At 37.0% G+C, this 23,309-nt stretch overlaps 1 protein-coding gene across 3 annotated transcripts in view; it reads left to right on the top strand.

The window, feature by feature from the left end:
- Window positions 1-23,309, top strand: part of GFRA1 (GDNF family receptor alpha 1) — a 206,870-nt gene that overhangs the window by 60,439 nt on the left and 123,122 nt on the right. For 2 of the 3 annotated variants that reach the window (XM_026096176.2, XM_064514274.1), the window contains exons 5-6: window positions 594-896; window positions 2,132-2,215. In XM_026096176.2, the coding sequence (XP_025951961.1) occupies window positions 594-896; window positions 2,132-2,215 (387 nt within the window). The remainder of the gene's footprint in view (window positions 1-593; window positions 897-2,131; window positions 2,216-23,309) is intronic. The other variant, XM_026096177.2, reaches the window with a different exon arrangement.

Raw genomic sequence — 23,309 nt, 5'->3', positions numbered from 1 at the left:
GGAGAGAAATGGAGGGGGGGATGTCATAAATTCCACCGTTGGAGATATATGTGGAATAAGCAAAAAAGGGTACAGCTATTAAAAAGTGACTGACGTAAAAAGAGCCTAATAACAATCAGTGAGGATACTTATCTCTCTGAGCGGGTTGTTCGTGGATGTAATTGAAATTACAGCAAAGCACTTGCAGAAAGTGAGGCCGAGTTTTTAACCCCTCAGTTAAACACCCAAATGGGAAGGTTATTTGCTTCACCAAAGTGGATGTAAGGAACAATGAATGCTTATTTTGTCGGGCATGTTAGCCCCCGTGGGTTTTCTTTCCTTTCTGCGTTCTGTCTTAATTCAACCAGAGGGGTTAAAATGTACTGTACTGGACTTCCACTAAAGTGGATCTGCCTAAGACCATGGAAACCCCATGTGTTTTTCCTAAGGTATAGCGTGAAGCCCCGAGGTTTGCAAGGTGCTGCCTGTCGGGCTGGCTGCATGTGCTGTGTTAGGAGGTGCCGTGTGCCTCCCAGATGCCTGCCTTGGAGCCCGAGTTAAACCAGCCTCACCCCTCAAAGAGAGTTTGTTGGTTTGTGTCTTTTTCCCTGTAGATGTACTTTTGTCCGCAGAAGTGAGCGGGCTGCCTGGAGGGGATCGCCTTGACTGCGTGAAAGCCAGCGATCAGTGTCTCAAGGAGCAGAGCTGTAGTACTAAATACAGGACGCTGAGGCAGTGTGTAGCCGGCAAAGAGAGCAACTTCAGCCGGGCGACAGGCCTGGAGGCAAAGGACGAATGCAAAAGCGCCATGGAAGCTCTGAAGCAGAAATCTCTGTACAACTGCCGCTGCAAGAGGGGCATGAAGAAGGAGAAAAACTGCCTGCGCATTTACTGGAGCATGTACCAGAGCTTACAGGGTATGTTGCAAAACACAGGACCATTACAATCCCCTAATGCAGTGTGATTTCCCAGCCCATCGCAGCCGCAGCTAGCTACCACCACAGAGACTAAACGGAGGGTCTGACCTCATAATTCACATTGTGCTCTTCAGCTGCAAACTGAGGACCTTTCATCCAACTCGGGAACAGCTGCCGCTGCATCTCCTGTTGTTGGGAAATCCACAATAAGGGTTTCCTCCAGGGGACCCAGCTGACCTTTCCAAACCAAAGTCAAAGATGAGGGCATTAACAAGTGCAAAAGCTACAAAAAGCAGTCATTTGGAGATATGTTCTAGTAACATTTCAACTTCTTAATTGGGACTTGCCTAACAACATCACAGGGCACTGAAACTAGTTCCTTAACTCTTTGCTAAAAGTTAAATGTAATATAGAGGGGGAGCATTGTTTTAAGAATTTTATTCTCTCTTTTCCTGTATTTGCCAGCAACATTCCTGGGGCAGGCAGAGAGAGAAAAAAGAAGTTGGTGCTTTCCAGAGTATGCAGAAGTGCAAGTTAGAAGGGATATGGCAATGATTGACTTGGGACTACTGTTCTCAGTGATGTCATTGCCGAATTTCCCATAGTGTACTGAGAACAGTCAGGTCCTTATGTGAGGTATATCATTCTGGCCATGTTTTACATTGTTTAAAAACCTTCCACTGAAGCCAAGCCTTTCTGTTCATTTATCCTGGCATCAATTGGAACACTTTAATGAGTTAATTTATCTCTTTGTTCCAGCTTTCATAATAAATTACACTGCTTGTCTTGGACATTTTCTGCATCATAAATTCATTTCCTTCCTAAAGCATTTTGTTAGTAATGCTTTATTCCAAAGGTGCTAGTTTTCAGATGTTACCTGGGCTGCTCCTCCAAATAAGAGCTCTAATGTTAGCATGAGTGAACGGGAACATCCCTGCTACCGCTTCTTTCCTGCTGGCACGTTAAGATGAGACGGTCCCTGTGATGTCAGAATCTGTCTCTGCAGGTTATGACTTTATCCATGGAGGAAGGAGAGAAAATAGGGACAAGGATAAACAACTTGCTTCTTTCAGGTTTTTTTTGTAAATTGTGCTTTGAGGAGAAACAGTCACACAAGCAGGTTAAGGGGAGTACCTTTACTGTTACAGAGTAACTTCATTATAGAGTAGATATAAACAACAAAATCTTGTCCTGAATTCTTGTATAAAAAGAATCCAAATCTTTGTTGTCTTTAGGAAATGATTTGCTTGAAGACTCCCCCTATGAACCAGTTAACAGCAGACTGTCAGACATATTCAGGCTAGCACCAATTGTATCAGGTAAGCAGATTTAAAGTTCTTTAACTGAAACATGATTACAATCTGCTGCTTAATAGCTGAACTATCAACATTCGGTGCTCATGGAGCAATACTGTTTTAAATAAAAGGAAAAGTTAATGGCTTTCTGGATTTGGTTCATGATATAGTTGCATAAAAAGAAAATACTAGTTGGTTTTGAAATAATAACTAAAACTGAAAGAAGGCTTGGCAGAATGTGTTTTTTTTGAGTCATTCTTGACAATAAACGCTAAATTTTCCTGTAGGTGGCAATCTGATTCCCTGTGTTTCTAATTTACAAATCAGTTCCTTTTGGGGAATATGGTCAGTGTAAGTTACCTCCCATTGACATTAAAAGAGATCAGAAGATAATCTTTCGAATGTTTGCATAAGGGAATGTCTTATAGTTTAATATTTTGAAAAGAAATTTCAGAATTAAGGCTTGTCTTTTCTGGAACTGCTGGCTGCTTAAAGAGCCTATTCACCAGTTCCTTCTCTTTCTCATTTTTCTCTGGAATTTTTTTTTTGTTGTGTGGATGTCTTTCAGAACTTGCTTTGTAATTAGAATATGCTGTTTGGTTTTTTCGGGGAACTAAACTAAACTCATTTTGGATCATATTTATTGAAACAATGAATTTTGGGCACTGACAGGCATTACAGATTGGAATTCCTATTTTTTATGGTTTCAGAAAGTTTTGTGAGATGCAGTCTGTACTCAGGACCTTTATTATGTAGTTACATAAAAGACTGAACATACACAGTGTAAGTCTGACCATCTTGAACCTATGGTTAACTGACTTGCTAAAGATGAGCATTACTAGATTGCTCTTTAACAGAAATAAGAAGGAAAGAGCAGAGAGAGGGGCTTGACCAATTTTCAGAAGTACTTACGCTTTTTAGAATCCTAAGTCTCACTAAAGGTCGGGGGACTTAGGTTGTTAAGTATTTAATGGGCCAGATTTTCAAAGATATACAGACATAAAGTGTAGATAACTCTCCACTGGGATTTTCAGAAAGGACTAAGTGATTTAAATAGGCGTTAGATGCCCAGACAGTTAAAAAAAATTTGAAGTGCTTAATGCATCTTTAGGTATCGTAATGCCTTTGAAAATCAACCCCTTAGTCACTTTTCAAAATGTGACTTCGGATCCAAATCGCATACATTTTTTGAAAGCGGTATCTTAGTTTGGTGGTTGGGAACAGTAGAGAAAAAATATTGATTTCTGAAGAAATGTTGTATTTTATTTTATTACTTAAAACCCCTAACAACCTAACTCTATACAAAACCAAGCAAAAATAATGCAGAAGAGTTCCCTGGTGTTTTCTTAAAGTTTACAGTCAGTCTCTCTAGGAGCAAGTTCTAACCTGCCTTAACAGTGCTATGGTCACGGAAATACCTTATGTATGCTCTACCTTTCTGTTATGTTTTTTATTTTTTTATTTTTTAGATCTCTCATTTGCTTGCAAAGTGGTTATCTTAAAATGCAATAAATTTTTCCACCTGTCCTGTGCAACAATTAAATAGTACATATTTGTTCAACAAGTTTAGTCATTCCTACCACTTACGATGCTGGTGTACAGGTTAGGACTGATTCTGTGTTACTAGGGCACCTCGAATTACTGTTCACTCTGGAAGCTTCAGGTTTACAGGGATTGCAAGTTTAGACTCACAGACAGCAACAAATGGAAGTGTTTGGAAGTAGTATTATCTAAAATAAAAAGTCATTAGCAAAAGCACTTTTCCTGTTCTTGTCATGGTTGCTACTGTCTGTTACATTCTTGAAAGCTGCTTAGACTAAGTTTTTTGCAAGGATCTGCAAGTACCCAAACAGTGGAACTTTACAAGATTTTTATATCTTGATCTAAAAAAAAAATTTGTACAAACAGTGTTGGCAGTTGGCAGGGGTTTCATAACTGCTCTTCTGCTAATACGGTCATTGCTGTTTATAGATGTTGCTACAGTATTCACTGTCATTAAAGTTACTTGAGTGTAATTAAAAGCAGAGATTAACTCTTGCATCTCATAAAGAACATTCTATGGTACTGTATGATTTAGAATATATCAAGCCTAATGTTTTTGCTATATTTTGTATTTATTTTGAAACAGTGTAGGAAATCACAATTTTCTTTTATGATACATGGAGAGGAAAAAGGGTTTCACTAAGATAACTGGTCTGTACGCTACATGCAGCATATGTAAGTCTAAGAAATGGAGGGCAGTTATTAAAAGCAGTTAATGTTGGTCTAGTTCTTTACTGAAAGATGTTGAAAATTGCATCCTTTAATGAAACAGAATACCACTTTCTCATTACTTGCTCAAGTATCAATAATATATTGACTTAAAACTCAGGAATACCTTGCTAAACCTGTTACTGAATTTGTCATTTCTCTCCAGTTTCCATTGTGGTAATGAAAACACATGATGTGGTCAAGCAATTAAAGTGAAGCTTTGTTTTGTTTTATTTTTTTATCTTATTTTTATTTATATAGTAGTTTACATTATACTGGGTCTAGTGGTCTAGTTAGTTTAGAACTAGAAGGAAAAACTAATTATTGAATATAAAATTTAAAAAGATATGCAACGACATAGAAAATTTAAAGAAAAAAACACAGAATCATTTATTGTCGTGTTAGCTGCTATATATATATATAGATTATATAGATATATTTAGATGTTAACAAGCATGAATTTTGCATTTCAATATCTATTAAATTTCCAGGGAAAGTGCGATGGAAAAAAAGTGACAGCTAAAATGGGAATGTGAGTTCTGTGTTTGATTTACTCGTGATAATGTATCCTGTGTATTCAAGGCCTAGTCTTCCTTCCTTTCCATCTGCACTTTAAGCTTATAATTCAGCTCCTTTTTTAAAGTTAGTCTTTGGATACCTCACCTTGCCAAATCCAGGACTTCCTAGTTGAAGGACAGGATGCCTTTTTTTCATGGGAGGAGGGAGAGGGACATATGTATGTCTGATTTTTCTTTAGAAGTATTATGTCTGATGTGGAGCTTCTGCCTCCAGGTTATGAATTTCATGCTAGGAGATAGCTCTTGAAATTACTGAAGACCTGCTGGTGTATTTCTGATAGCAGCAGATTTGAGCTAGATAGCCTGATGTAAAGATTTTGCTAAAACAGCCATTTCTGCTTAAACCTTAACTACTTTTGAGAGGTGAAAACACTTTAACGCCTTCTACTTCCATCACAGCTACAGTAAATACAAAATCTTTTGATTGGATTTTAGAGGTGAATTTCACACCAAATTAAGGATTGGTACTTCAGTTAGTCACTTGTTAAAGCTATCTAAAGCTTTTTTACTACATGGGGAACAGTCTGCCCCTTAAATTTGTATTGTATTTGACATTGCACCTTGCAACTGGAAGCTATCTTATTGTTTTGATACTAACTGAAACAGTGTAGTAGTCATTTCCATACAAGATAAGCAAATACCTTGTGTGAAAATTATAGTTTCATGTGTGCAGAATATTTACAAAATAAATGTTTCTGAAATATCTCATTCATTTCCACACAAAATGGAGAGCCACTAAAGCAGACTAAAATACCTTAAGCCATATCTGTGAAGTGGTGTAAACAGAAAAATTAATAGTGAAAAGAAGTATGGTCTATTTAGATCTACTTATTTAGAATGACTTGGTGCTATCCATACATGGATCACAAGTTAATTATGCCATTGTTCAGCTTTGTATATCCTTTTTTTTTTTCTTTTTCCTTTTACGTCTATTTGGACATAATCTTGAACAGCATGCTACATTAACTCAGAAATTTCTTAAAGCATGGAGGATTTGCTAGTAATCTGTAGAGAATTAGTTGGTTATATGCTGCTAGTTACATCTTGTTTCTAGTTGTTAAATTGCAAGACTGCTAGAAATTAATTATTTTGCCAGTGCTTCTTTTTAATGTAGTTAATTTTTTTCCAAAGTTAACGTTGTATCATCAACAAATAAGAGAGAGACTGGCTGGTATAGTTATATGTCAAAGGGAGTTTTCCCTGATTCTGTCTTTCACATCAGAGGCTGTTTACTCTGTAAAAACCCTGTGAATCTTCAGTTGCAGAAGGTATCTGGAAGTTTGTATTTAGAGAAAGGTAAATTTCTTAATTAAAAAGAAGACTTTAGTAGATAGCACGCAGGAGTTCTACTGGAGTATATAATTCCATGCTGGAACAGCGTGAGTAGCACTGCATATGAAGTTAGTGTGTTTGATTTGCATACTGAATAAGCTACAAGTACAAATTCAAATAATTATGGTCAGTAAGATGGTCTTCTATTGTATTTTAAAAATTAAGATTATGAAAAAGATAAGAGTGATGGAATTCTCAGAAGGGTGTGTGTGTGTTGGTGACATTTAAATTTGGCAGTCTCACACACACTATTTCTCTAAGGTATTTAAGGATTTTATAGTGATTGGTCTGGGTCACCTTCTAGGATCTCTACATTGTTCAGAAGGAAAGAGTAGATCAGTAGTTTTTCCCCTTCTGCCGCTGAGCTATTAGAAGTCTTGTGGGCATCCCATATTGCTGGGTTTCACAATTAAGAAGATTGGTACTGAGAAAGAATGAATCCTGGTATACAAACACTTCTCAAGCTTTGGCAGAATTTTGTGTTGGGAGAGTTTCTCCTTCTCCAGCATAAAACCTGCTCTGAGTATTGACAGCTGTTCGGGATCTTTCCCAGAGATGGGTTGGAGACCTCACAGGGAATGGACTGGAAGTGTTTCCTTTGGAAGAGTTGCTACCAGCAGAGGCACAGAAGGAAGATTGGGATTTTCATAATGAATTCCCAGAATTCAGAGACATGGAGATTGCTTGTTTTTGTGCTTATGGCCTTTTAGGATTCCTCATGCTCATCCCTGCTCTTTCTACTAGTTCTATAAAGTAGGAAGTACAGAACTAGAAAACCATCTCATAGTGAATTTGTTTTACCCAAACTTTCATTACACTGAAATCTTTTATCAAGAAATGAATATGCTTCCCCCCATTCATTTGTGCAGTTTTTGTATTGATGTAAGAATTGAGGTCAGGGTAGCAGGCACTTGACTCTTTAATCATCATTTGCTTCTTTTTCCCCAGTTGGTGAATTACTTTTTTTTTTTTTTTTTAAATAGAATCCATATAGCGCCTTTCTTCTTTTTTTTCCTTCTCTCTCTCTTTTTTTTTTTTTTTTTAATCAAAAAGATAAGTTAGCATCTCTGCCTTAGCCAACAGATAACTGCTTTTTCCTCCTGGGGTTTGTGGTATCTGAATTAGTGGCTTCTCCCATGAATTAATACTGAATGACATTCCCAATTCCTACAGCTTGAGGCCTCTAATCCTAGGTCTATTCCTAAGTATATGTATATATTCCAAAAACTACATACTTTTCTAATTTAACACTATGCCTTTTTCAGATTTTGTAAGAATATTTGATATGCCACCTATCTACAAAGGCAAATTAATTTATAAAATATTATTAAAATGTTGATTTCTCTTAGCAATTTAAAATGCTTTTATTAGCTCTTATCTTTCATATTGTTGCATTTTTTTTTAATTTCAAAAAGAGGCATTTTGTGTTAGTTACCTTGCACATTCACCCAATTTCATAAACAATAAACCAGATGCTATTAAGTTAATAGGAGTCTTGCAATCTGATTCTGTTCCCACTGAAGTAAGCATAACACATCAACATTTTTTTTTATTTGATTATGATGTATTCTGTTTCCTGTTGTAATTTTTTGGCTTAGTTCTGATTTTTCTGATACGTGCTTGAGCCTTCTGGTATCAGAAAAGTAAAAATGAATTGTTATTTTGCCTACACTAGATTCATATGCACAGGTATATTTTCCTTTGTAAGATAATATGTGTTTTAATCAGAGTAATCATTCCTGGACCAATCTGTTATAGTTTTTACAATTATAAATCTAAACTAACTCTTTTGTCTTTTGTCTCCAGTGAAAATTTGGGACCATTTGTCTATGACAAGAAAAGAAGCAGAAATCTAGTTTAGTTGCATTTAGCAAAATGAAAATAGTTTGAGAAAGTAGCAATGCTTGCGCTTTGTGACATTTCTTCCTGCAGATTTTCTTTGCAGCAACAACTAGGCTAGCTTCCCGTCAGATAAGAAGTTATCGAGGGTGCGTAGATACTAGTTGCTGATTTCCACTTCTGCGTTTACATAATCAGATTGGACTTCACACAAAAGCAATCACTTTGGTGACTGTTGGCTTGCTGGAGGTCTCTGAATTTCCTGTTTTCTGCATTTCTGGAAGCTTGATCTGATTATGTGAGGGGAAATAAGTACCTTGCTGAAGTAACTGATTGACCAGTTTATAAAAGCAGTGCATATTCACTTTAATTTCAGGAGGAACATGAAAGGCCTTTAAACACCAACTAGGAATATGAAAATAAGTTAAACTTGTTCCGTATTTCTTGGTGAGATTACTGGAACTTTTTACTAATTACTTTGCTTGAAGATCTGTAAGATAGAAGAAAAGGTCTTTGTTCCTCAGGTCTCTAAATGCACAGCTTTGGGCAAAGGTAGAGTTTCTGCTTGTCCCAGTAGTCTGTCTAGGCAGGATTGTCAACCCGTTTCAAGATGAGAGATAAGATGAAATCCATTTTATGGAAGGAAGGAATATCTGCTGATGCAACACAGAGCATTTATGCATGAAAATTCAGCATCTCCTTAAAATACTGGGAGCAGTTAGAATTCTTAGGAGTCTCAAAGGAAACTTGGAGGAGAGCAGTATTTTCTTGCAGCCTCAAAGAAAAGTATTGGGGGATGACTAGTTGCATAAACGTGGCCAGGCATTTTGTATTCATTTTATAATATACAAAGGAAATCGGATAATCTTTTTTTCTGGAGAAGCATCTTTGCAGGAGAGGGGAATTGCCATCTCTTTAATAAGTATATACCCAGGAAAGGCTCAGCTATAGCGTGGTGCAGCATGTGTTGAACAGACAAATGTATATGCTCTTTTGAGTAGCAAATTGTATATTCTTTTGTTTATCATTACAGGCCTGCTTTATGATTTCTGTAAGTGCCATGCTTTTTCGTATCAATTAGGACCAAAAGCATGCAGGCATTCCTAGTGATATCAATGGAATTACTTGGAGAGTTCAGATACTTGCGAGTCATTGTGAGGAGGAAAGTATGATCTGGTTACAAAATTTGTGTAATACAGCTGTTTCAAGGGCTTCACTTGCAGAAGCAGTCATGGACTGCAGGGGCACATTAGGAACATACAGCTCACCAAGAAGTTCAGCTTTTCGTATCTGCACAATCTGCTGTGTTGCAAGGGTAAGCCACTGGACACTGCGGCCCCATGGGCAGGCTGGCTGAGGACATGATGAGAGAGAGAGAAGAAAAGTTTGCTTCCTGTGACAGTTCAGTTGCAATGTGAGCATACTGTTGGGAATACTCCAGTGATAAAGGTGACGTGAGGAATGGTGTAGAAGAGAAACATGCACTCATTAGGCATATTTCCATGGCAGTCTTCCTCAGAGGGCTCCTGAAGTGCCTTGTCCATAAGTTGTATCCCTTGGTGAAATGCAAAGAGAACAGTGCCAAAAAGAGCAGCATCCTGCAGCTCTCTGTCTCCTAATGGCACAGCACGGTGCAGTTTATGGCAGGTGATTTCACTCTCACTGTTTACAGTTTAAAATATTTTAGAACTTTATAACCCTACTTATGTTTGACTCTCAAGGATAACTTTGACAGTGTTGGAAAAGCCTGTGGTATCTGTCAGGAGCTGACAATATGCTAAAAATGCTAAGAGTAAAGTGCCTGTGTTTGATGAAAAGAAATTAGAATTTCTGAATCATAGGGCAGAACTTACTTGTGACAAGGATCCAGTATTTCTTATTTTAACCCGTATGTTACTTTATTTTAACCTTAGGAAGGAATGTGTTTACAGCTCTGATTTTAGAAATATAAGTAATCACTTTTGTTTATGAAACTTCTGTAATTCATTTTATATTAGCATTTTGGTCTTATTTTGACATTGTATTTTCTGTGGATGAAACTAATGCAGCAACAATGCTGTCAGTATAGTTAGAACATTAACACAATGAAGTTATTTTCTGAGTAGTTCTTTAGTTATTATCATGCATTGAAAAGAATTTCTATAAATGCCAGGCTATAGTCCTGTAAAATCTGCACTCAACCTAAAATTTAACATGAGAGATGCATGACACAAAGTAATGGCATAGAGATAGCTCTTCCTGCCTAGAAATTTGCAGAAATGATGGGTTGTAAAGAGAGTTGAAGATATCAAACAATTTGAATAGAAACCCATAAATAAAGATGAATTTCTGCATTCACTGGTTCTATGATTTTTATCACTGTCTGGTGTCCATAAAATGCATCTTCTCATTAAAGTTTTGTCGTGCAGCTGATAAGGTTCAAAAGTATTCATGCTTCCACGCTCTTCCTTTTAAATTCTGCACCCTAAATTCAGTACTAAAACTTAGTTGAGCAAAACTGAAAGTCACTCTTTCCCTCTTCCTCCTCCACAGGAGACAGTATCATGTTTCTTCCCATTCTCCAATCCCACAGCCTCCAGGCCACTGTTGACATTTACCCCTGACAATCAGGCTATTGCCAACCACTGTCATTTCCTGGAGCAACTAACCAAAACTCATTCCTGCCTTTGCATACCTTTCCTATATATTGTCATGTCTTTTATGTATATCAGTACCCCCTCTGACATTCCTGAATTTTCTGCTCCGTCTGAACCAGATGCCTCCACCAAATCTCCTTCCTTCTGTAAGGCTTCCTATTTCCTTTTCTGTCACTTAAGCATAGAGCAGTTCTACTTGCCACTTCAGAAATCTGACTGTAGTTCTTCCCTTTCCTTCTTATGAGAGGCTTCTCTTTGCTCTGCTGTCTGATTTCTCTGCCCTGTAGTCCTCCTCTTCCCTCCCCTTGTCCCCCCCACTTTCTCTCTTTCTCTGTCCCCCTAATGCCTCCCTGTCCTCCATCATGTGGCACCTTGGGTAGTGCAATGCCTCCTCTCTTCCTTCAGAGCTTTCCATAAACTGTCCACTTTTTCCATCATTCTCCAAGTGATTCTCTCACTCTCTCTACGTGATTTAATAAAAGAAATTGCTCCTGAATAATGGAGCTAATATAGCCTGCCTTCCTATGAATTTGAGTCCTTCATCTCCTGGATGCCCCCCTGCTCTTGGCACAGACAGAACTCCCTTTTCCTTTCTCTGTACCATGTTCTCTCCTTAGACGCTTCTCCCTTTGCTTTCCCTAAGTCCTGTCCCACATCGCTTACCTGTTTGGGGCAGCACATGCTGTGACTGGTTCAGGGTTGCACATATGCTGGTGACTGTATAGGCACGTGCTGGCTGCCTGGCGCCTGTTGCCTCCTGGGATGGCTCCGTGCCAGAGTGATACCTGCATTTTCTTCAGTAGGCATGTTCGTTTGGGTCTCACTTAGTTATGCAAAACTGCAGTTTTTCATGAAATTTGTAAGAACTTCATATTCATTCTTCTGTCAAATTTGCTTATGTCATATGGGTTTAAAAACTTGTTGAGAGCTGCAGGGGTTTGGAGGGGAGACTAAAATTTATCTATATTTTCTTGGAAAAATTAGGATGGAAAAAAACAAATATGATTCCTATCATATCACTAAATGCTAGACTGTGACATATCTCATCTTATTCTAGTCTAATAGAACATCTAATGTGTTGTGGATGTGATAAAAATAAACATGCAGTGGACTTGAAAAATACAGGTAATTGAGTATAGTTCATGGCTGGCAGATAAGTGATTATCTCAAGATTCTGAAAATGGGAAATAATTTTTGCATTTAGGTTAGTTAGCATGAAGATTCTTTATTCAGATTTAGAAATTAAACAAGAAAGGATCTGCCCAAAAGCTGTTGTGTATTAGCAGATATGTTGCATTTTAGTTATTTGAATACTACCACATCGTGTTTACAAGTGACACTGCACTTTATTTAGAGTCATCTTCTTTTCTAGATAGAATATTTTTAGGATTACTGTTTAAATTTTACTGGTTTTTTTGGGGGGGGAAGGCCATAAATTTTAAAAATAAGAACGACAATACCAGCTTTTGGTAGCAATTTCGACGAATTCATGTCCAAATTCCACTTGCAAATAGAGTGGAATCTATTCTGCACAGCAGAGGCTTTGCATTAATGAACGTTTAAGTAGCAGATTAAAATGTCTGTTTAAAAAATAGGTTTGTATTATGTAATAACACAAATCTGGGATGCTAATAACAGTGAAGATAATTTTATTGAGCAGATTAAGTGCAATTAAATCTCAACTACAGTTGAGATTTACAATACAATACTGCAGCAAAACCCAGTCCCTGTAGGTTTACTTGCCTTCCTTCACACCCACAGGATCAGCACCTGACAACACGGTAAATCATCATTTTTGCTGTTGTTCATTTTTGTATGGCCATGATAATGTACATCATGTTATCCATTAGGACCCAGACAAAGAAGTCTTCTACACATGCACAATCATGAGACGAGACGTAATTGAAGAGAGCAAGGTGCCAGCATTATATGAAGTTCTATTATAAATTGATAAATCTGCTTGTCAGATTTCTTTAAAGGATTATGTAGATAAGGACTACCTATAGTATTCCCATATAAGAAGTCTTAAAAATTATGGCTTTTTGTAATAAATCCATATAGACTGAGAATATGTGGCACTTTTTTCTCTGATAGTCTATTTACTTAATTTTAGTCTTCTAAATAGTGAAATAGAGACTGTAAAACTTGCAGTGTTCCGATAACACTCATGACCTCATGAAGTAAAATTGCTTTGATCCTTCGAGAGGTCAGATTGTGTGTGTTTCTAAGCAAACATTCCCCAAGGCAGATGATGTGTGAGATGTCTGTTCCTGTTGCCAAATGTCCCACCTTCGCAGTAGAAAATTAAAGGAGACTTGCAAAGAAGTGTGGTGCGTTAAAGTGTATTTAATTTTGTCTATGAATTGGTGTTAGAATTGTTGGACACAGGGCGTGTTTGTGTTTTTTTTTTTTTTTGATTTTTGCACAGGACCAAAAATGTCTAGACAGCTCTCTCCTGGTTTGGGTGAAAAGTGAATATTTTAACTCTTAACTGCAGTAATGTTTAGGCAGAAAGGCATACAGTGCTTTTAAATTAAGGAAACAGAGAATGATTTAAATCTGATTTGGGGCTCCAGTTAGCTTTTTAGTATATTTCTGTTGTACAGCTGAACATACCTTTTTACCTCACCATGCCCTTGACCTTTCCCCAAGACCTGTGGGAAGATTAAGAAGTACAGATGAGAGTAAATTTAGAATTTACCTATTTTAAGACAGTACTAAAGAAAAATGCCTTAGCTGTCCTTAAAATGGTATTAAGCTTTCATTCCCACAACATGTCTGGCAGGAGCTGAGTAAAGCAACCTTACACTGCAGAGCTCTAGTAGTCCTGCAATGAGAGGGTAGTTCATTTTTCATTCCCCACTCAATCCTTGACCTCCTTGCAGAAGCTGCCAACAAAGGTGACAATTACAACGATGATTTCTGTAGCTCGGATCTCTATCCTTTAACGTACACTCCCTGACTTGTTCTGTGAAGTTCACTGCACAGCTGTATAAATACTTTTGGCGATTAGCCTTTTGAACGAGCGACTAAAAGGTGGAGGTGTCCATATATTAAAGACATCATTAATGACACAACCACAGCCATAAACAGTGAATAATTGTGATAGGTGGGTTTTATTTATTTATTTATTTATTTATTCCAAAATGTGTCAGTATCTGGGCATCCTGTATAGGAATATTCCTGAAAACAGATGACTTTGTGATATCCACTCTATGCAGCCACTGTTCTTAATTATCTATTTTAAATTATTCACTTAACAAGACAGAGAATAGTTGCACTTGTGAAGTTGTCATATTTAGGGCTTGTACTGCATTGCTGTGCAATAATTATGCAGTCTGATACTAGCTTTTATTTATGCTAATTGGAAGTAAGCTTATAATTCCTTATATTATTAAGAAGAGAGTTATCACCTTCATTTTGCATTCAGTCAGGGATTTAAATATTGTGAACTTTTGGTCCTGCTTTAAGGAGAAAATGTCCTTGTAAAAATCTTATCCATACCAATACTTTGCAAACCTAAGAAAACAAGAAATGTTACTCTATTTTGCATTTCAAAATTGTATTTGTAGAATTGCAACTGTATATACTGCTTTTCCTTATTATTTAAATGAATTTGGCAATTTAAATATGTATTTAATCCTACACAGAACATAATAAAAGCAAAATCATATCTAAAAGGTAAGCAATAAGTGGCTATACCTAGGACAGTAACTTGAGGCAAAAGAAATTGATTTCATAAATGGCAGTCTTTTCTCTAAAGCTGTTCTCAGTAGGATCTTCAGAAAACAATCACAGGTTTCTGTAATGCAGGCAGTATGCAGTATCTGGTCTAGACTGTGAACAAAAATGTAATTTACAAGTTACAGAATGAATTATGTTGCTCAGAAAGGAATAAAATAGAGCAAATAGTTAGCTCCCCTTGAGCAGTAATATGTGCTAATTGAAGGACTCAGGATTGCTTTGTAGGAATCAATATTCAAGCTTGTAGAATACTTAAAGTGACTAGTTTCTGTCTTTAGCAAGAATGAGAAATATAATAAATGGTTATAGGCCTGGACTGTGGTGAAAAGGAGCTACTCCCCATTACAGTTATTAGAATGGGAGACATGTAAAGAGCTTCTTGTAACAGATAGCTCCTGTAGCTACATAGCAGGTTGTACTTCTTCTGTGGTGGAGGGTGTCACTGATAGATGAGGGTGACAATTCATAATGTTCCTCAGACTCAAGGAGCATGTCATAGAGAATTACGGTTTACTACTTATCCTTCCTCATGGTTTTCAGCATTTTAAAAGGATTTATATTATTTGAAATATGTTTAAATTCAAAAAACCTTGGTATTTCAGAGTGATACTTTACAAATCATCTCTTTCCCCAGATCTTAGTTGAGTTCAGTGGTTCAGTAGTAACTTTGTGTTGTGTGATGATACAATAGCAGAAAAGTGTCTTTGTAAAACTCTAGAAATTAGTATGTGTATTAGGCGTGTTTCATTAGAAAATAGAACAGGAAAGCTAGAAGGTTTTTAAAGGTCTTAATTTCTCAAATGCATAATATTTGGGTGCAGTAAATGTATTAATTTGAACAATTTGTTTTTAGAGAGTGGCAAAAGTATTAAAATACTCACTTCTGTAAATCACCTTACAGCTATTTAAAAGACCAGGTTTTGGCCAACTGCCAAAAAATATTTGGGAATAGGAGAAAGTTTCTTTGAGGTGCTTTTACCACTGGGGGACTCCTGCTGTTCACTTTTCTTCTGTACAGTATGGAGTACCTCTAATTTGCTTTAACTGCTTGAGGGTGGAGGGTGTGCTCATGTTGGAAGAGGTGGAGCTAACGTATTTGTCATAGGGGATCATGTTAGTTTTATGTGGCAAATGGAGTGTTTATCTGTTTCATATTACAACACCCAAATGTTAATGTAGCTTGCTAGAAGTTGCACAGTTTTGAAGAAGATAGGGCTGAGTTCATTCTTTTGATAGTGTTATCCTTTGTCATTTTAAAATCTCAGCGAATAAGTGCTGGCAGGGCTCAAGCTTTTTTCATATTAAATATAAAAGCTAAGCTAATGTATATTTGGCAAACAGAAGCACTTGGAGGTCAGGAGACTTACGACTTTAGCTTTTTCTCTTTTGTACAATTCCCATCTGACACAGACTTGAAATTATACTCAAACACCCCTTTTCCAGTATATGATATGACTTAATGTTGTACCACTGTCTAAGATCACCTTTGCTGATGTATTTAAAGTCTGGCTAATACATATATTAAAGAAGTCAAAATTAAGGTACAAATACATCTCTATTTCTGGGCCTGCCTGACTGAAAAGTTTCGTCTTATAAATCCTTCAACAGCAGCTTACTAAAAGGAAGGTTAGGAGGCTTATTTTTATAAACTTCCAGACCTTCCCCCCACCAAATGGTGCTTTTCTATTCAAACAGCTGTGGTTATCCCAATATCCTGACCTTACCTCACATTGGTCATTCTGTGAGACTATATTTTTCTACCTGTTAGGAGTTTTCAAGACCTTTACAGTTGGTATCAGCAGGGTCACTGATTTGTTTCATAGTGCTTTTTGGAAAGGCCCATCTAGACAAGGAACATGTGTGTATGTACATACCTGTTCATGCATCTAAACAGCAGTTTTCAATTTGTAAAGACTCAAATCTCTCCATCTGTAATACAATGTGGTATCCTTATGCCGTAGGATATTAGGTCAACATGTTTTTTAAAGATACCTATAATAGGGGAAGGCCAAATGTTCTCAAAGCAGTTGGATTGCAAGCACTGTCAGGGTTTATCTCCTTGTACTACTTCTCTCCTCACCTGTTGCATCACAATGAAATGAGTTCAAAGGTGTTAGTGGGAAACAAGTATACAGAAGTCCCTATGTCACATCTGGCTTTCGGAGCCCATTTATTTTATTAAAGTTAATAAAATGAATCATACTTCAGATAGACAATCTCGCTGCCTTTATTTAATAAAACAATCAAAGAAGAAGCAAGTTGCATTTCCTTAATAAGGAAAATGTCTTCTGCTGTTTAGAGAATGTATCCTATGATGACTGTCATACAGTATTAATTTTTATACTGTACTTAGAATTTAAATAGGCATATCTCTAGCAGTTTCTCTTCTTCACTGGTGATTAGCAAATGTTGAATAATCAATAGAAATACACTTTTTAAAAAGATAACATCTGAAATGAGGCAGAGGACTAGAAGAGAGGAAGGCAACATTTTGTACTTGAATAAAACTAAAGAGTTTGTCAAACTGTAAATTGGAGAATTTCAGCTAGTGTAAAAGATAAATTTAAGCAGACAATCCACTGATTATTTTGTGTTCTCCTTCAATGTGTATCAAAAAGCCATTCCATTGGTACCAAAACTCAGACTTGACAACATCTTCCTAGAGGAGAATGTATAGTGCCTCTGATGCTGGAGAGAGAGAAATGAGCAGTTTGTTTTCTAACATGGTGTAATTACATAAACTTTGGTATAGTGTTATATTCTAATAATCCTAACATGTAAGAAGCATAAACATTATTCTGATTGTTGCTGTTGTCACCAGTTGTGAACTGGCCACTAATGGAAAACTTAGAGATATGTTACTGGGAAGTGCAGTTTTATGGAGACCAGTCTAATTGCAGCAGCCATTTTCCAAGCAAAATGGTAATTCTTAAGGACATTTGGCAGAGGAAGAGAAATGATATTTGCATGCTTGAACCTGTGGTATTTTATCAGGGCACACAATTCTGTGAAGAATATATGTTGCAATAATTATAGTAGTATGTCAGTTACTTTTAATTACAGAATATTTTAAACGTACAGGTGAGATGAGATTCTGTGAAATTGGCTTCTAATTAGTTTTTAGTTCATATATGGTGGAAACACTGGGGAAGAACACATTTTGTGTTATTTTGTCTCTGCATCTGGAAATATATATATTTTTTAATCTAGAGAAGCCATATTCATAGCACCGAATGATGACAAATATTTATCGTAGGCCATGTTTTAACCAGAGAGAAGTGCTTTCTCTTACTTTTAGTCATAGAATAGCCATTTACCCTCTGTTCTTAGGGTCTCTTTGAGTACTGTAGGCCTTCAGTTACAATGAGTCTCAAGTTGTTTTCCATCAGAATTAGATCAGGATCAACTTCACTGGACCAGATTTTCAGTCCTTCCTGAGGCAAGATTTTTGTTGAGATCAAATGAAACTTTCCCAAGCAAGCTGCAGAATATAGCCACTGCCAACAATGTTGCTTCTTTGTTGGGTGTATCCTAGATTGCAGATGCGCCTCTTCTGTCTGACCTCAAGGTCTTTTGATTAATTGCATCTTTTTGAACTGTGTGTGCGTGTTGTGCCTACTTTATTCACACATGAAAGGGACATAGCAATTACCATCCCTGAAGTTATGTGAGGAAAGAGTTTACCCTCTCTGGTATTTTTCCTGAGCTCCATAACATTAAAAAAAAATATTTTTCATGCCTTTAGTCTGATACTTAATTTTATTTTTGATTGGTCATAAAAAATACGGGTTAGAAGCCCTTGGAATTTTTAATGTGGGCTTTCATGCTGTAGTCTGATATCTCTTATAGATAACCCTAGAGAGATTTCTTCCACAAAATTGGACACTTTCTTGATAAATATTTTGTTACTGCCACTACTGCTTCTCTGCTTGGAGAAATCAGGTAAGGATACCCAGAATCAGGAAAATTCTGTGGAAGGACAAGAGATTTTCCATATGAACAGCTCTAGATCTGTAATTATTTACAATATAGGATGTTTCATACCCTCTTTTACACTGATCAAAGTTCTTGTGATAGTAACATTTGTGTGTCTCTGTTCAATGCTTTACCTTCTGATCTTCTATCTCATACTGCCCAAAGTTCTTGAAGACCCAGAACACATACAATGTGTCACATTAGTGACAAAATATGCTTTCTTGTGGCACTTCAGCATCCTGTTTGTGAAGCTCATCATGCTGCTTCTGTGTGTTTTAAGGACTCCTGTGACCATCACCTGACTGTTAAAAGTGGTATTCACTTTGGGAGAGCAAGCAAGCTGTGGACAATTATGATATAACAGCTGCATGCCTTGTTCCATAGGGAACAAGTCATACTGAGACCTCATATGAAGTCCATTCATAAAGATGGTGACTGCACTGTGCAGAATGGAATTGGCAGCCTTGTGTTTTTCCCCTAAACTTAATACTACAGCTGGGGAAAATTAATGTTGGAGACTTAGTTTATAGCTCTTCAATCAGATAACAGCTGTATTTTCCTTCCCTGCCAGATCCTGAGAAACTTCTTGGCCTGTTTTTAAAACTATCTAGTTTATGTAAGCTAGAAGGCTCTTGTATGGAACAGGCTGTTCGTATTTGTAAAGTATCTATTGGGATTAGCTGCTAGATCCTGAGCTGATGCATTGGCAAGCAATATTCCTGTTTTTTTTTTTTTTTAACTGATAATGTTGGCACTTCTCATGCCACCACTCTGAAGGGACTGCAGCTTAGCAGTCACCCTAACTTGGCTCTCTGCTCTCATGTACCCCTCCCCCCCCAATAATGTAAGTCTCCTGCAGCTGCTTCCATACTTCAGTCAGTTGAAGTCCACCGCTGACAAAAGTTCTGAATTATAAGAAGAGTGAGAGTGAGTGACTGCTGCTCCACATTTTATCTCTCTGCTTGGAAGCAGCAAGTCAGAGGTCACGTAGGCAGCAGTGCTGGGCACAGACCGTAGGTGGTTCTGAGGACACGGCTGAGGTACTAGCCTGCTGGCAAGGCCGTGTAGTGCAGGCGCTATTGACCGCGATAGTGCAAAAATCACGGGTATGTATCCGATTATTGTTTTTGATATGGTAAAGGAAACTTGGGTATATTTGTCACAGATATAAAGCTCATACATTCTTGAAATACCTCAAATCTCCAATATTTAAATTAAATGTCATTTAAAATACATTTCTCTTTGATGCTGGTCATTTTTGTCACTAAAAGGCTCACCTTCATCATTTAAAAACAGTTGTATAAAACTTTGATCATTTTTCAGTATTTGATTTAAATTACAAAGTTCAATAAGCCTTCTTTGCCCAGCTCATCTGTAGAAAATATATACTTTATAAATACCCGATGCACCAATATTTAAAAGGCCATGTGTTATCTGAGAAAACTCATGCAGAGAATCAACAGCTCTACCGTAGGAATCAATCAGCATAGTATTGCAAACAAGGGACCTTTTGTACCTCTACAAGTGCAGAACAGCATGAATTTTACAACTGCTGAATGTGCTCCTAAGTTAATTACCATTTAGCGTCTAAATAAAATAATTCTTCAGGAAAAAAAAGGGTTGAAAAAAATTTTAGTGGCATATAGCATCCTATTTATTATTTAGTCAGCTATAACTGAAGTTGTAATCAGAAGTCAGATGTGAGTCACAGGCTGTGGGGAGAAGTGCATCTTCTCAGTGGGGCTAATTAGCTTGAGTAGAACAAAGTGCTAATGCAGCTAAACTGTATCCAGAACCAAAATGAGCTCATTCAATTGTATTTGTGCTATATAGACACACCCTATGATGCTGAAGTCTTATTTTTAGTGAATGGATTGAGAGAAACATGATTATGCTACTTATGAGATTTAAATGAAAAGAAGAGAGAAAACTCACTATGGAACTTGCGTGGAACCACCATTGCTTAGAGTATTTTAAAATAGTGCTGTATAGTGTACTACAAGCATACCGCAGGAACCATCGTCTAGAGGTGGACATGTCATTCCAAATTTAACTCGCTGAAGAAAGGGTGCCTCAGACAGAAGAAGGATTGTTCATGAAACCCTGAACTGAGTGTATTAAATCTGAGGAAGATGTGCTGTGAGTTTTCTTCATAGCTCACAAACTATCAAGGGAGTCTGCACCATCCACTGACTCTCACGGTGGAGTCTTCAGCCCCTCCAGTGTCTTTGGTTAGTTCAGGCTTGACCTAGGTTAAACTTTGCAATGTAAGGACAGAGATGGACTTTCTGTGAGGTAGATGGCAATTGTATTTCCTTCCTTCATTGACTTTTAATTATTATTATATTTTTGCCAATCATATTGAGCCTTCAGCTATTTTGCATTGTCTCAAAGCAAGTTTGCTTCCATATTAAGCTAAATATAACTCATCAATAGTGTGCTCAATTTTTATTACTTTATGTAATCACTTCTATAGACAAAATCAGATTTATAATACTCTCACATTCTTCTCTTTCAAAGTACCAGACTTTCTCAGTCGATGTCCATTGACTGAGTTCCAAAGTCATGTCTTTATTTTTCACCAGAAAGCTTTAGAAGTACTTTCTGTTGCTCTTTACTTCCTTACCCCTACTTTTGGACAAGTCCCATTTTTCTCAAGCATTTGACTTGCTTGTTGTGTTATTGAGTACATTGTATTCTATCTTGCCATATAAAGTCATGAAACGTGACTGATGTGGACAAATTGAGCACATTATAGTCTGTAGGACATTGATAGTGGAAAGTATATTGTTTTCAGGAATAAAGAATTGCTCTTAAAGATTTATAAAATGGCAGTTTTTATTTATTTACTTTTAGCTAGCTTTAGCAAAAATTTTCACTTTAGGCTAGAGAAGTTAGTATCTGCATTATATTAGGAAGCATTTTGCTGCAAAATGTCTTGCTTTGACACTGTCTAGAAAATAGAGAGAGCAAAGGAAGGGCGCATGGATAATTTACATTCCTTTTCCTTTCCCTCTGTTTTTGTTTCCAAGGCCAACATCTTTTGTGTTTGGAGCTGCATGAGTAATCTGTTGCAGTAACCAAGGGGCTTGACTGAGTGTATTTTGAATTTATTATTGTTATTGCTATTATGCATAAATCCTTGAGTTTCCAGAGTTTTAGAAAGGTAATGTGTTCTAGGATGTAAACACCTAGGAAAGGGAAGCAAGGGAAAATTAAAAATCACTGGGTTATCTCCTTCCCACAGTCTTACTGAAGCCAGCTGCATCCTCTGATATTTTTGGCCAGAGAATTCCTTTATCACCATTTGACAGAGATAAATTTTAATTCCTAATAAGTTCTGCTCAGCTTCCTAAAATTCCCATGAATTTGTATTTCCCAAGGCTGTGGATTCTTTGCTGTGGTGTCAAGTCCAAACTAAGCTACTTTCATTCTATCTTTCAAGATCTCCCACTTCAAATTCATATAGTGGTCTTCATTTTTAGGTTTGCTGCTGCATAGCAGGACTATATCATCTGTATCCTGTTCAAAAATGCCTGGCTATCAGTGATGCATAAATTGATTCTCCCATTTAGTGTGTATGTCTCCGGTAAAATATTGAGGATCATTCTGGAAAAACTGTGAGATACAAATGTAAAATCATTATTAGTACAGTTACCATTTGTACCAGTAGAACTTTCTGCATGTTAATTAGGGCTGGAGCATGCCAACAAGAATTTGCTTCAGGTGCATTCTAGTCCATACTCCAGGATTCTAGGAACTGAGTCAGTATTTAAGCTTTTATTGCATTTGACAATATTTTGGTGCTGAGTTATCATAGTAATGATTATTGGCATTCTTCTATATTTATTTTTAAAACAGTATAATGAAATAAAATCCAAGTAGGAATAAGATAGTATGTGTAGTCAGCATTAGTCAACATCCTATTTGAATTCAGGCCTTACTTGCTGTAAACATTAAATAAGATCTCTGAAATACCTCATGAATTCCCCAAAGGGAATTTATAGACATGATTTAATTATCAGCTGACTGGTAAATGCAGCTGAAAGAGCATTTGTCAGAAAGTTAGTAAAAAGGTCTGCAAGTTTAGCCACTTGAACACATTGCTGACTTGAGACATATCAGGTGTCCTAGAGGAATATTTCCTTCTGGCCTGTAGATTTTTGGGGGAAAAATGGAGTATCTGTTCCATAGAACAGTGTGCTTAGAATAGGGTGGTCTGATTACAAGTATGTATTTGTGTCTATTTGGGTTTTTTCATGTGTTTTTATTTCTATAGGGAATATCACACTGTAGGTTGTATAATACAACGAAACACTCATAATTTCTTTTTCAGCAACATAAATTAGGTATAGTAGGGTGTCTTTGGGGAAAAATCTTGTTCACAATATGTGTCTTTTTCGTGGACCAATAGTAGTGTGCGGGACACTCCACGCTGGTGGGCTGTATCTATATACCAGTGAATTTTTTACTGGTTCTCAAGTAGAGTCTGACTCTTCTGGATAGCTGCATTTACAGAGGCTCTTTTCATGACAGAGACTAAAAACTATCGCCTTTCTGTCTGATGTGCAGCTGCTTCACATCTTCTTTGTTGGTTATTTCTTTGATGTAATTTCAACAATGATCAAATTTGTGGGTAACACAAAACCAGATGGGCAGAGAATGCTCTTGTGGTCAGGCCAAAATGTAATGACCTTGAGACATTAAAATGGCAGAGGCCATGGGGAGTAAAGGGAGATTAGCTGCTAATAAATATAAAGTTCT

Source organism: Dromaius novaehollandiae, chromosome 6 (genome assembly GCF_036370855.1).
Source record: "Dromaius novaehollandiae isolate bDroNov1 chromosome 6, bDroNov1.hap1, whole genome shotgun sequence".
Taxonomy (NCBI): domain Eukaryota; kingdom Metazoa; phylum Chordata; class Aves; order Casuariiformes; family Dromaiidae; genus Dromaius; species Dromaius novaehollandiae.
The sequence above is the reverse complement of the archived record's forward strand: the minus strand, read 5'-3'. Positions and strand labels throughout refer to the sequence as shown.